General features: G+C 37.7%; 1 protein-coding gene across 5 annotated transcripts in view; it reads left to right on the top strand.

The window, feature by feature from the left end:
- Positions 1-4,546, top strand: part of LOC149845609 (putative triglyceride lipase) — a 269,765-nt gene extending 265,219 nt beyond the window's left edge. For all 5 annotated transcript variants that reach the window (XM_089995863.1, XM_089995861.1, XM_089995860.1 and 2 more), the window contains one exon: positions 4,251-4,546. In XM_089995863.1, the coding sequence (XP_089851989.1) occupies positions 4,251-4,322 (72 nt within the window). In that variant the 3' untranslated portion in view covers positions 4,323-4,546. The remainder of the gene's footprint in view (positions 1-4,250) is intronic.
- Positions 4,547-15,016: the final 10,470 nt, after the last annotated feature.

Raw genomic sequence — 15,016 nt, 5'->3', positions numbered from 1 at the left:
GCGAGTTATGCGATACATCAAGAACACCATTTCCAAAGGGTTTTTCTTATCCTCTTCTTCATCTCTTGAATTAACTGCTTTTACTGATGCAGATTGAGGAGGAAATCCTAATGATCGTATCTCAACTACTTGTTTTTGCATTTTTCTAGGTGAATCTCTTATTTCGTGGAGATGTAAGAAGAAACAAAAAGTCTATCTATCATCCAATGAAGCCGAATATCGGGCCATGGCAATGACAACTATGGAAATTGTGTGGCTTAGAAGTCTCCTATGTGACATGGGCGTCCTCATTTCTTCCTCCACCAAGATGTGTTGTGATAACAAGAGCGCAAATTACATTGCAAGCAACCATACATTCCACGAGCGCACCAAGCATATTGAAATGGATTGTCACTATGTTTGAGGCGAATTTCTCAAAGGAACAATCACACTACCATATGTCACTTCAGAATATCAGTTGGCGGATTTCTTCACCAAAGCGCTTTCAACTCCGCTTTTTTTGTTTCTCCTTGGCAAACTTTTGGTCTTTTCCCCATAAAGTTTGAGGAGGCATGTTAAAATATGTATATATAAATATATATATACATATACTTATATATATATACATGCGTATATATATATATACATATATTTATAATTCAAATACCCGAAAGGGGTATTTGTGTAATTCCCATATATTTTTTTACTTTTTCCTTTTTCTTTTTCTTTTCTTTTACTTTTTCTTTTTTTCCTTTTTCTTTTTATTGTAAGAGGACCACTAGGGGGCCCACCTTGTAGTTGTTGGGGCTCCCAACGACTAGAAGGGAGCCCTTATGTGGTCCCTTCCTCTACCTTTTCTCCTCTATAAAAGAGGGCCCTTCCTCTTGCATTGGAATGGGTTTTTCACCCTCTTCTTTCTTTCTTCAATAATATTCAACGTATGACTTTTAGTCATTTTTCCCTTTAGTGGGTTTTGTATACACTTTTAGTGTTTGTGTTCTTGGCTCTTGGCATCAGTCTTCTAAAAGAGTGGTTTGCTTTATTGGTGTTTCCGCCATTTTCATTACAAATATCTGTTGTCAAAAGAAGAGCATACGAGCGCAGGACCCCAAACATCTGAATAAACAATTTCAAAGGATCTTGAAGCTCTTTTATTTATAGAATCAAAAGGAAGTACATGACTCTTACGCATCTGACAACTGGGACACTTTTTATTACTGTTCTCAAGAGTTAAACTTGATTTAGGAATTAATTTGCTTGATACAAGTTTCTCAAGAAAAGAATAACTGTAATGGCCAAGACGATTATGCCAAAGACTTGGCTTATTACATTTGGAAAGACTAAAAACAGACTCAGGACCTGACTTGGATAACTCAGACTGAAAAGACTTAGACTTCAATAAGGGCTTCAAGACGGAACTGGTACGCGCAAATGGATCTTCCTTGAAGATGTACATATTTCCTTTTCTCTCCCCTTCAGTGAATGTCTCCCTCGTTTGAAGATCCTTGACATACACAGAAGAGGGAGTGAATTCAATATAAGAATGTGTATCATCAACAAGTTTGGACACAGAGATGATGTTTTTTTTTATGTTAGGAGCATGAATAACATTTGACAAATTGAGAGACGATTTTGACAGAGGAATGATTGCATTACCAATGTGAGAAATGTGATGGTGAGATCCATCTCCAATTAAATACTATTTTTACCAAAGGAACCGAGTTTGAGAGCTTACCAACATCGCTCGTAACATGGGTCACTGCTCTTGAATCAACATACCATGATCCTTGATCATTCTGTTTCAAGTGTAACCCAGACAGTGCTGCCAGCAAAAGTTGTTTCACCTCCCTATCAGACTTGGTAACATTATCTTCCTTCTTTCTCTCCGTGTTTTGCAATTTGCCTTTATTTTGAGGATTAAACTAGTCATTTGCCTTAATATGTCCCTTTTTATTGCATAGGTAACATGTCGGGACAACTCTTTGAGTTTGGTTCTTTGCATTAGAGTTGAACGGCATATTGGGTGTGGGAAGCAAACTTGGACCTGTAAATCTACCACGACCTCTTCCTCCTCTGAAGCCATTTCCTCCACGACCAAAGGAGAACCCAGTGGCTAAGACATCTTGGGAGTCAGATTGAGCACTAGAATCTTCAGCGATGCCTTTCAATGACATTTCGTATTGTAGAAGTTTTGCCCGGAGGTCCTCAAATGTGGGAAGCACGAGCAAGCACAACAATGATGTCACCAATACATGATAATCAGGGCCTAAACCATTTAATGTCTGTTGCACTTTATCCTTGTCTGACACTTCACATCCAATAATGGCTAGTTGATCTGTAATAGTTTTCATCTTATTCAAGTAATCCATGATAGATAGACCACCTTTCTTGAGAAGCTGGAATTCATGCTCGAGAAATAAAACTCTTGCTTCAGATATCTGAGAGTATGTCTGTGTCAACCTGTTCCACAATTTCATCATTGTGCAGTCATCGGGGATAGCAACTAGTACTTCCTGAGACAGAGTAGATGTGATGTAGGCAATTAATGCCTGATCCTTTCTCATCCAAGCGTCATAATCTGAATTGCGAACAAGCTTGGTAGATGCAGCCCCTTGTGTGTTTGTTTCCTCCTTTGCGATGAACTCTGGTGGGGCAAGTATTGATCCATCCAGATGACCAAAGAGATCTTGGCTCCTGATAAAGGGAACTATCTATCTCTTCCAAGTCAGGAAATTAGAATTATTTAACTTTTCAGAAACGAGTTGGCTAAGAAAGTTTAATGACAAACCGGACTCGGTTGAAGAAGAATCCATGATTATGAGACACGTGAATATAAGGTAGAAAATACTCTAAGAGAAGATTAATGAAATGACTAATCAAACTGCAAGATAACGTGACTATCTAAGTTCAGCCCAGAAGAGAACTGATTATAACATAATTCGGATCTACTGGCTTTTTTTTTTTGACAGATATCAGATCACGTAAATATTCAAAATATCAATCTGATGTTGATGAATCAAGCCACCTGATCATGCCGTGTTTGATTAGCATTAATAGGCTAAAAGAAAAAGTTTTTGCCGTGTTCGATTAGTGTGAACCAAGATCACGATAAATCGTGATTTCAGATGAATCAACGACAAATTTTGAGATGAGGTGACACAGGAACAAATTCTAAAAGAGGAGAATCACGAGTTTTGATTGGGATATAGTATCGATCACGAGTTTTGATTCTAAAAGGAGAATCACGAGGAAGAGATGAGTTGTGATTAGGGTTTCAAAGAGGAAACAGAATTTTCGTGCTTGAAGATAGGTCACGAATAGGGTTTCAAACAAACCTTTAAATGGGAAACATGTGTTTCAGATGAAAACACGAAAACCGTTTTAAGAGGGGATAGAGACGAGAAAAGGGATCGTCCTTTTGGAAGAAAACACGATAGTGTAGGTTGCGGAAGAGGAAAAAATATCAAAAAACAGAGAGAGAGAGAAGAATATTTTCCTGACCGAAAACAGATTTTCTCTATGGTCGTACCTTTGGGAGCAATGCCGAGCCCTAGATCCAACCTTGCTCTGATACCATGTTAGAAGTTGTGTTTGCACCAAACCTGTTCTTCAACAGAGAAAAGTAAGAGAAGAAGAAAGGTAGAAGAAGAGGAAAACTCAGTGTTGTTGGGGCTGCACAGGTACACTATTTTTCTAATTACATTATCGTGGCTTGGTTTAATGTATATATGCATTAGGTTACAAGGCAATACATTTATGGACATGATTGTCCTATAACAAATTACAATATTACATCCGTACTCCAGTAAACACGTCAATGCGCAATCCCAGTTTGGGTCTGGGTCAGACCCAAACTGGGTCCAGCACTACACGACACTTAATATAGCTTACCCATGATACGCCTATCTCATAGGCTGTAAGAGCTTGCTGTCACACTGATGGAAAATACAAACTGGAATTTCTTGGTTTAAGTTGTCCAACCATTCATTTAATCTATAGCTGAATTTTCAACTTATTTTCTAGTCTATATTTCTTCTGATATGCTTTATCTTTTAGGCCATTTCATTAATTAAATTCAAATTTTTTGTTCTGGTTGCTTAAGTTCTTCAGAGTTTCTTTCTTGATTCAATATGCAACATCTTGACTTGCAAAATAATGTGTAATTGCTGGAAAGAAGAGTATGTGCAACTGACACTCAGCCATTTAGAAACAATTTCTTTTTTCCAAGTGGTATTTAGTTTATTCATTTTTATGTGTGCTTTCCCTTGTAGAACGTTAGATCAAATTTCAGAGCTGTTGGAAATTCAGATGCCACCGACAATTTTGGCATGCTGAGCACCTGACGGGGGCGTATATTTCACACACTTAAGCAGATAACGTCTCATTATTTTCTTATTTAAATGTCTATGTGGATGCAGGAATGTAAAGGTAGTTCTGTTATCTTGGTCTTCAATTACTATATTGTTAGATTGATCAAGTAAGAAATCAGTGTAAATATTGTGGCTTGCATAACCTTCAAGACTTGTCCTGTTTATTGACCGACTGTTCAAGTCAACCATAAGTTCCTTGTATCGGTTGCTTTGGTCTGAGATATATTCCTTGACTAAGTTGCATTTAATGATCCGAGAGATTGTGTCATGGATTTTTGCATGAATGAAATTCTTGGGCCCGGTACATCACATATCTTCTCTATGACATCTCCTCAATTGCCCAAGGTTTCGGCTTGTCTAGTAACCTAGCTTTCCAATCCCTAACTTGTTCATGCGGGACTTTCGTCTTGAGCAACCCTGTGGACGATCTAGTCTGCTAACCTTACTTTCAGCATTCAGTTCCATCATGTATACAAAAATGACCTTGTAGGGCCATGTGATGCAAAAAAAATTCATGCAAAAGCCAGTGGTTTTTCAGTATTGAAATTCCATGTACTCTCACTGACAGAACAATGCGTGCAATCCCAACTTGTATTTGCCACCTTACTGGTAGGTTACTATGTGCCTGATGTTATTATGTGGTCCCCATTTTTTCTTTTGTCCATTTCAATCGTTCTCTAATCTCTCGAGTGCATTTTCTTGTCATAATAGGTATAACTCTTGGGGTTTTGACAACACCAGATGGAGGTATTCACGTTGCATTCCTTTTTTATACAGTTCCTGTTGCTGATACCTAGTGTCTTTTATTCTTCCCTTTCTTTCCCTTTTGAGTAGTTCTGAAAACAAGTTTAGGTTCCTGTTTTGATGATACCCCTTTTGTTTGTCCTTTTTACGCTTCCCTTTCCCTCTTTTTTACTATTCTAGAAACAACTTTAAGGCTCAGCTTGAGAGCCTTGAATTGGATGTGTTGCAGTTTTCCCAACAGTCCTGTTGTTTGGGAGCCGTCTTGTTTCCAAATCACTGGTTTGTGGGGTTACGTCTTAGACCATTTGCAAGATGTTTTTGACATCTCCACTGCATTCTAGTAACACCCCATTTTGGCAACACATGCAAATCGTGTTTCCATCTCAATGCAAAGCTTGCAAAGCTTGCAAAGCTTGCAAACCGAGCCCAACTGTTGCCTGGTCCGAGAGAAAAAAATTATTGCCCTATACTGTGGGAGACATTAGCTAGACCTAGACACTAATCTGCTAATACACATCATTGCAGTGGCTAGGTGAAGCAGACTCAATGCTAATGTTAGAATTAGGTCAAGCATGTTCGCTCGTCCTTCATCCCTGACTCATGCCGAGAGAACAAATTATTGGTCTATGCCGCAGAATCTTGGCTAGCTGCAGGTTTAGAAATAGAATCTGAAACTGAGGTCGAGCCAGAAATCCAAATTAAGGTGGGCACAAATGTGTGTGTGCCCGCATGTGTGCATATATATATATATATATATATATATATATATATATATATAGATTGGTAGCTGCTCACACGTTAGATGCTAAATGAATGTGCTAAATGGGTTTTTCAGTTTTTTTCAATTTATTTATAAATTCTGACGGTACAGATGTGATCTAATGTGGGTGGGTTTTTATAACATTCAAAAAATCAACTGTCCAAATTCTTTGTAAAAATTTTAGGCTCCAAATATCATTTTTTCATCAAAGACACATGATCCAGGTGTGGATTCCTCGTAAATCACCCATGCCCAACACATTTATAGTGTCGAAACTGTGAAAAAACATCAAAAGGGCAGAAAAATCCATTTAGCACTTGTGTGAGCAGCTACCAATTTCTCTCTCTCTCTCTCTCTCTCTCTCTCTCTCTCTATATATATATATATATATATATATATATATATATATATATATATATATATATCAGAAAATGATACTATACGACTAATTTGACATGTTTTCTTAAAAACCCTACAATTTTTGCTATTTTGCAAATACCTAACTTTGCTAGGGTTTTTTTACTCTTCACAATTACGAATTTATGAGATATTAAGATAAAATTCTACCACTCGTCGACTAGTACAAAGACCCCAATAAATCTTGAATTGCACATTAATTGGAATTGATAAAGTTACAAATATCCTATTCACATATACTTTATGAGCTCTCATAAATTTATTTGGGAACTTTTGGTGAAACTTAATCCACTAAAATTGCATATATCTCATGTATTTGTATATACTTCATGAATTTGCATAAATATATTTGTGCAAATTTGGTTACACGGGAACCAATAAAGCTTAAATATCTTACTTATTTGCATGTACTTCACGAATTCACATAAATATTATTGCAAAAATTAAACGCAAATATCATACTTATTTACATATACTTAATGATTTTACATAAACATATGTGCGAAGATCCACTTAAATTTAAATTGACATTGCAAATATCCTACTTAAATATTTGCAAATTTATGACTATGTGATTTTTTTTTGCGGAGTTGTGAATCATATATAAACTTGTTATTCACACTTCAGGGCTATTTTCGCTTAAACTAGGGTTTTTTGTGGTTCCCAACCAGTGGTTCTTAATTAGCTTTCCTTTGGCGATTATTTTTGGCAACTATTCATAGGTGACACTTCATCATGGCTAAACCATCGATGACTCTTTTTTCTTGAGTAAGCACATCTTTAATCGTGTTCTCCAACCTGTGGTCCCCAACCTGCTTACCTTCGGTTCTTTGTTTGTTTATATATTGTGTAGATTGTATTATAAGCATGTCGTTGTAACACTATTTTATTAGGGGATTTACTCATCCTCACAATTATTTTATTTATTTTTTGCAATGCTTTTCAATATTCCATGTCTTGTTATTGTAGGAAATTTTAAATTTGTTTAATACAATATGCCCACTTAGAAGACTGCGTTGAAAGGGTCCACACCCACAATATCTTTTAGTATTGGAGTACAATAACAAAATCCAATGAAGAATTACGAACTGGCTGATCATTTGCAAGCATGACTTACTATTCATAAGTGGATAGAGAGTGGATATATCCAAAGCCAAAAATGCAGGGTTTCAACATTTTTTATAAATAATGCATTCTTGATAAACACAAAAGTTGTTCTCAAACAAGTAAAAAAACCTTTGATGGCGTACAAACTACAGTTACAAATTTCAAAGTGGCTATATTTAAGGGAGCATGTGCAGAATAGGTTGATCAGTTTGTGGGTACATTCTTGTCACCCATAAGAGGGTGGCCCATTGACTTGCACTGAGATTATTGCTAACTCCAATGCTCGGATAGATGAAGTTGAAGATCTGACCACCTGCAGTGACGAGATGAATATAAAGAGGGCGGAGGAGGTACCTCACCAGGAGGTTGAAATTAATATGAACCCTCCTCAAGGAGTAGATGTGAGTGTGGGTCATGTGGCTTGATCACATGTGAACCCTAAGTTTGAGGTTAATGTGGACCCTCTTTAGGAGTCCAAAGTTGATGTGTTAGAAAGTGCAAGGTCTGAGGAAGAGGTCGCAATAGAGACGAAGGTCCAGTGCTCATGGAGAGATATTTTATTCATTTGTTATTTTGTAAATTGTCAATTTTACATTCAATCATTGATTAGTTTGTCATGTATGTATGAAACATATAAAAATACATATTTGTATGTGTGTGTAATTCAATGATTACAACAACAACTACGCCTTCATCCCAAAACAATTGGGGTTGGTGATATGAACCAACAAAGAAAATCATTCTAGGTCTTCCACATGAATCCTTCTCCTCCAATCATTTTTATCCATTGTCATGTCCTCGGTGAGGTTCAAAGCATTCATATCCTTTCGTATCATCTCCACCCAAGTCTTCCTAGGCCTACCTTGACCTCTTTTAACTAATATATTTTCTCATTTCTCCATCCTTCTAACTGGAGCATCATTAGGCCTTCGCCGAATATGTCCAAACCACCGTAAACGATTCTCTCTCATCTTATTTTCAATGGGTGCAACGCCTACCTTCTTACGTATCTCCTCGTTCTGAATCTTATCTTTTATTGTATTTTCACACATCCATTTAAGCATACACATCTCAGCTACACTCATTTTTTGAATATGATGTCTCTTGGCAGCCCAACATTCTGTGGCATATAGTAAAGCGGGCCTAATAGTCGTCGTATAAAACTTTTTCTTCAACCGCAATGGCATTCTATGATCGCACAACACTCCAGTTGTATTTTTTCATTTCATCCACCCAACCTTTATCCTATGATTTACATCTCCATCAATTTCTCCATACTTTTGAATGATAGATCTCACATATTTGAAACAATCATCCACCGTATTTCTTGCTCACCAAGCTTCACTACAGTCCCATCACTATTTCGTTGCTTACTAAACCGACATTCTATACATTTTGTCTTACTCTTACTCAACTTAAAACCTCTTGCTTCCAATGTCTGTCTCCATAATTTTAACTTAGCATTAACCCCAACTTTAGACTCATCAATCAAAACAATATCATCAGCAAACAACATACACCACGACACATTTTCTTGAATTGATCTCGTAAGCTCATCCATCACTATAGCAAATAGGAAAGGGCTTAAAGCAGATCCTTGATGTAACTCAACCGTTATAGGAAAAGTGGTTGTCACCCCTCTACAAGTGCGGACATTGGTTACTACTTCATACATGTCCTTAATTATACTAATGTACTTGAGATAAACACCTTTCTTCATCATTGTCCACCAGAGAACGTCCCTAGGTACTCTATCGTATGCCTTCTCCAAATCAATAAAAACCATATGCAAGTCTTTGTTCCTCTCTCTATTCCTCTCAATAAGTTGTCTAAGAAGATGTATAGCTTCCATAGTTGATCTTTCAGGCATAAAACCAAATTGATTCTCCGATATCATGACAACCTTCCTCAACCTAGACTTAATCACCCTCTCCCAAAGTTTTATAGTATGACTCATGAGTTTTATACCATGATAGTTTATGCAATCTTGTATATCACCCTTATTCTTATATAGAGGCACCAAAGTACTCTTCATCTACTCATTAGGCATCTTATTTGTCTGCCAAATCCTGTTAAAAATATTTGTCAACCATTCTAAACATTTTTCTTCCAAGCATTTTCAAGCCTCGATAGGTATACCAACTGCCCTTCTTGATTTCATTTTCTTCAAAGCCTTTGCAATTTCTTTCTTTTGAATCTTGCACCTGAAGTCATGATTCATCTCATGAAAAGGAATCGACAAGTCTTCAGGATCTTGAGCATGACTTCCATTAAATAGCTTATCAAAATAATTTTTTCATCTCTCCTTAATCTCCTCATCTTTGACTAAAACCCTGTGTTTCATCTTTGATACATCTAATCATACCCAGATCCCTCGATTTCCTATCTCTCATCTTTGCAAGCCTATAAATATCCTTCTCACCCTCTTTGGTATCCAACTTGTCATAAACCTCCTTATATACCTTATCCCTCGCGTTTCAAACTACTTTTTTAGCTTTCTTCTTTGCTATCATATATTTCTCCAAACTCTCATTATCACGACTCTTACTTAGATTTCTATAACATTCTCTTTTAACCTTAATAGCTAATTTGACATCCTTGTTCCATCACGATGTATCCTTACCTAGCGGTGCACCGCCTTTAGACTCACCCAATACCTCCTTAGCCACATTTCTCATGCCACCCGCTATCGTATTCCACATTGATTCTAAATCCTTCTCGAGACACCAATCAGCTTCCTTAACTACCTGCTCTACAAACATTCTTTGTTTAGCTTCTTTCAGTGCCCACCACTTAATTCTAGGATCTATCCTATGTCTATCCCTTTTGTGGCATTGTCTAATTCTAAGATCTAAAATTAAGACTCTATGTTGTGTAGCTACACTTTCTCCCGGTATAACCTTACAAGCAACAACCCCTATCTCTCTTTCTAAGTAGGAAAAAATCTATCTGACTCGTATTAACCCCACTTTTAAATGTTAATAGATGAGACTCCCTCTTCCTAAACCAAGTGTTTGCTAAGATCATATCATAGGACAAACTAAAATCTAAAATCATTTCTCCACTTTCGTTTCTTTCTCCTATACCATAGCCTCCATGGATACTCTCAAATTCATCCTTACTAATGCCTACATGTCCATTAAGGTCACCGCTGATGAAAAGCTTTTCACCATAAGATATCCCTTGTACTACTCCATCTAAATCTTCCCAAAATTAACGCTTAATAGAATCATCTAAACCTACTTGAGGTGCATAAACACTAATAATATTAATAATATATGTACCTAATACTAATTTAATAAGTAAAATCCTATCACCCTTCTTACGGACCTCAACTACATTATCTATAAACTCACGACTCATAACAATCCCTACTTCATTCCTATTTCTATTTATTTCTGTATACCAAATCTTATATCCTCAAGGTTCTATCACTTTTGCCTTCTCACCTACCCATTTGGTCTCTTGTGGACATAAAAGTGTAATTCAATGATTAATTTGATTAATTTTAGTAAAATTAATTTTGATTGCAAGATCACATTCAATTGATTTAGAAGAGTCAACATCCTACATGCACCAATTATACTGGAACTAAGCATACTAACGGGTCATAACACTATCAGATGAAGCAAAGGAGTTGTTGGATCATATGTATTTTCATAAATTCTTGGAGATCACTCCACAGAACATCAGTCGTCTCTTCTTAGAAGCCATTGTGCAATTTTGAAATGCGGCAATCAATACATTCTAGTTCGAAGATCTTGAGATGACAATCGTGTTGGAGGAAGTGGTACGAATCACCAGACTGTGGGGAGCCAATGAGTGGACAAAGGTGGAGAGATTTCAAGTACTTGCATGACATTTACTTACAAGCAAGTGATGGGCGTTCGAATGCAAAAATATCATGTTTTTATGGCTTAATGTACAACATCTTGTGCACCAGGTTGAGACCTTCGATTTGTAAAACCACATATTGTGCCATGTTGATCATATGTTAGCTACTCACTTTCATATATATATATATATAGTAAGAACCGTAAGATTTTTGTATAGCACGCGTACGATGACCACTCACCATGTGAGCGATTTGACTACACCTTTCAGTGAGCCACACACAGTGGTCATTGAGACCTTTCTCACTTGGCAAAGCCACATTGCCATCATTGGTGAAGATGGTGCAGTTGCCAATCCCTTGTTCATCTCTGCAGATGCTGCTTGGCTGCTCCATGTTTGCTTGCTTTGGTGTCAACATGGCACCAAACGTTGAACCGAGACAACTAAGCTTCTTCTATGGCTTTTCCATTGCAATTTGCAAGTCCACTAAGATGGACAATGAAGGGAAGGAACTTGAGCTGGGATTAGTGTGGTATAATATCCATACTATGCGGGAGAGTAGGTTCACGAGATTGTTTAGTCACACAATTCTGCTCTCACAAATGCTTGATCTGATTGGATCACTGGTGTTCACATAGTTTGCGTGCTGTGAATAGGTGATGCAACCCCATCTAGCTGGTGGAATTAGTAGGTTGAGTTTAGAATCTTGAGATCATTCATTTTCTATGATCTTTTTCCATAATTATGACCAAAGACATACCACCGCAGTGGTTACCCATGTGGTCAGCAGGGTCCTGTGTCAAGCCTAAGGCCGAGGATGGAACCCTGCTGGTGAATGGGTGATGTTGTTGCTTTATCATGGTTGGGGCCACGTAAAGGTGGGTGGTTGTATCCTCAACCCGGAGTTTGATCTCGCAATGAGGTGGACCCATTATGTGACCCAGTCCTCGTGAGGGTTCCTTCATTATCAAAATAATAATAACAAAAAACATGGTCCAAACATGTGGTTTTCATTTTCCTTCTGTTTTGCCAAAATCCAGAGGTTGTTTCATCATTTTGCATGCATATATATTTTTTTCATATGCATACTTTTGTTTTGGCTCCCCCCTCTAGTAAGTGAGTTGAGATCAAAGGAGCGGCTAAGTGCCATGGTTATATGACTATGGCTGATCACATGACAGCATTTGCATGGGGCCCACAGGTACAGAGTGCAGGCCCCACATGAAATGCTGTCATGTGATTGCTGTGTCAAATAACCATGGCCCTTAGCTGCTCTCTGGATCCCTGCTCTGTAAGGAGTTGAGATCAAAGGAGCGGCTAAGTGACACTGGTCAATCACATGACAGCATTGCATGGGGCTCACAGATACAGAGTGCAGGTCCACACTGAATGCTGTCATGGTGCTTAGCCGCTTGCTGGATCCCTACTCAGTAAATGTCTGATTTTTAAGATAGTCAGATCCGGATTCGATTTCAGCTGAACCCCATCTGACTCTAGATCCAAACCTGGATCTGATTATGCTGGATCCGACTAAGTCGTACTTAGTAATGCCTAGATCCAAAACCGAGTCTGAACTGTTTATATCATTACACGTAAATAGCATGATGAGATCAACAAAAAGATCCCCCAACCCCTCGTCATGCTTAAAAATAAGCCCCACCAGCTGTTTGCTGCCAAGCATGAAGCTGCACCACCAGCTGAAGCTGCACCATTTCACTCCCAAAGCCTCCAATACATTTTTTGCTAATGCTGGAAATGATCTCAAATTTTATACGGCCAGCAGCATGACCTTAGAGGCTTGATTTTTGCATACTTTGCCAAAGTTTGTTGTCAACAGGTCCGAGTACTTGACCAATCAGGGTGCACCCTAAACTCGCCCAAATAACTAACTAGTTGTTGGATTTGGGTTCAGGTTTTGTCCGGGTCAAAAAAAGAAATCTCAAACCTGGCTCCATATAATTTAACTTGCATATTTTCACTACAAATGCATATTATATATTTGGCTAAAGCGGGGCAAAAAGCTCGGCTCGCATATTATTGGGGTCAGGTTTGAGTCAAACCGAATAATATTGGAGTGAAAATTTTTATTCCATACCTGGGTATTCAGGTCCGGATGAACAAACTGGACCTGTTGACAGCCCTATGACAACGGTTCATATGAATCTGAGGATAACTATCAAACGACCACCAAAATCAGTCCTAATTAATATAATGATCAAAGTTTTCTCATTTTTCAAAAACCTTCAAATGTTTAAATAGTATTAAGCAAATAGCCCCAAATAACTACCATTAAACATATAGCTCAAAATAGGCAACTTACCCTATGACTTTCACAATCATCTTTCTTGTTTTTCTTTTATAATTTTGACCCATGTTCAAGATTGTTAGTATTTCGCTCAAAATTAAACCTTTTTTTAACCAGTCTTAGGCAAAATATTTTCTTCTTTGGCTTTTTGAAAGAAAAAACTCACTTTATAAAAAATGTTAGTCCTCAATCTTTGAAAAATACTTTGAATTTAAAATGTAGAGAGTTGGCATAGAGGATAAAGTTCTCAAGGGGCTTGGATATTAGGCTTGTCAATTAAATTTTAAACTTTAGACTTTGAACTTGAATTCAGATTTGGATTTGAACTTGGATTCGAATTTGGCCTAACCCGGTCATAGTTTGACTAAACTTTTTGAACAAATTTGTACCAAATAAAATCATTTAATTAGATTTTAATTTTTCAACATTTTGATGGTTGACCAAAACGATATAAGGTATTTTATGACCTTTCTGAGGGGGGCAACACCTAGTCTTAACGGTTAGCCTCAACGTGTCCAAATGAGTAAGTTCTGTCTGTCCTTTGGTGGAGGCAGGCAGCTCATTGTGGATGGTCATTTGCCTTTAAGAGTGCATGCTGCTTGTTTGGACCATAATGAGTGCATGCTACCCGTTTGGTCCATAATGAACCGATGCATATTGAGTCTATATATTATAAACCCCAACTGTGAGTTTTTTCTTCATGCTCTCTCTCTTTTTTTTCCTGCGAAGCTGTTTAGGGTAGTTGTGTCGTGGTAACTAGCCTACTCAGTACCAAGAGAGTCCACAAGCAAGGTTGTCTTCAACCCTTTAGCACTCTGGTTCAACCCCGGTGAGGCAACTGCTGCTTTTAAGAAAGCGCCTTTGCAGCTCGCCTCCAAGCATCAGCTCCATCAATTCCTGCAGAGAAAGTCCCCAAATTCCAACATGTGTGACTTTGGAATTTGTAAACGTGTGTTTCTTATTCAAGAAAGCTAGCACTCAAATATTTTTCCCTCTTAATTCAAAAGTCAAGTAATAGGAAATAAAATTTACTACCACAATATAGTATATTGAGACTTTGCCCTTTCAAATTCCAGATATAGTTCGAAGGTCCTATTGCCTGTCCAAATTCTCGACTATTTCAATAGTCATGCCCAAGTTTTGATAACAGGATCTAATAAAATTTGCAACAAAAAGGGGCTCTCATACTAGCTTATAACTAAAGGTTGTTCCTCTATGAGGACACCAGCATAGCAGTGACCATTTGAGACGGGTGACATTTCAAGAGGTGATCAAACAACAAGCAGAACCTAGGAAAAAACACCTATCATCGAGCGCTTTTCATTCAATGCCTATCCATGCAAGGGATGTAGGACCTTCTTATGGAATACACCTTCAACCTAAATGTATCAGCTAATGAAAATTCTCGCTAGAGGCAGGCTAAATTTGATGAGCAGGAAAGGCAAAACTTCAATATGCATACCCCACGTCTCTCTGGAAGTAAACACTACAATGCACTGC

Source organism: Nuphar pumila, chromosome 2 (genome assembly GCF_984573655.1).
Source record: "Nuphar pumila chromosome 2, dmNupPumi1.hap1.1, whole genome shotgun sequence".
In the NCBI taxonomy this organism is placed as follows: Eukaryota; Viridiplantae; Streptophyta; class Magnoliopsida; order Nymphaeales; family Nymphaeaceae; genus Nuphar; species Nuphar pumila.
Note: the sequence above shows the minus strand (reverse complement) of the source record. Positions and strands in the feature narration are given on the sequence as shown.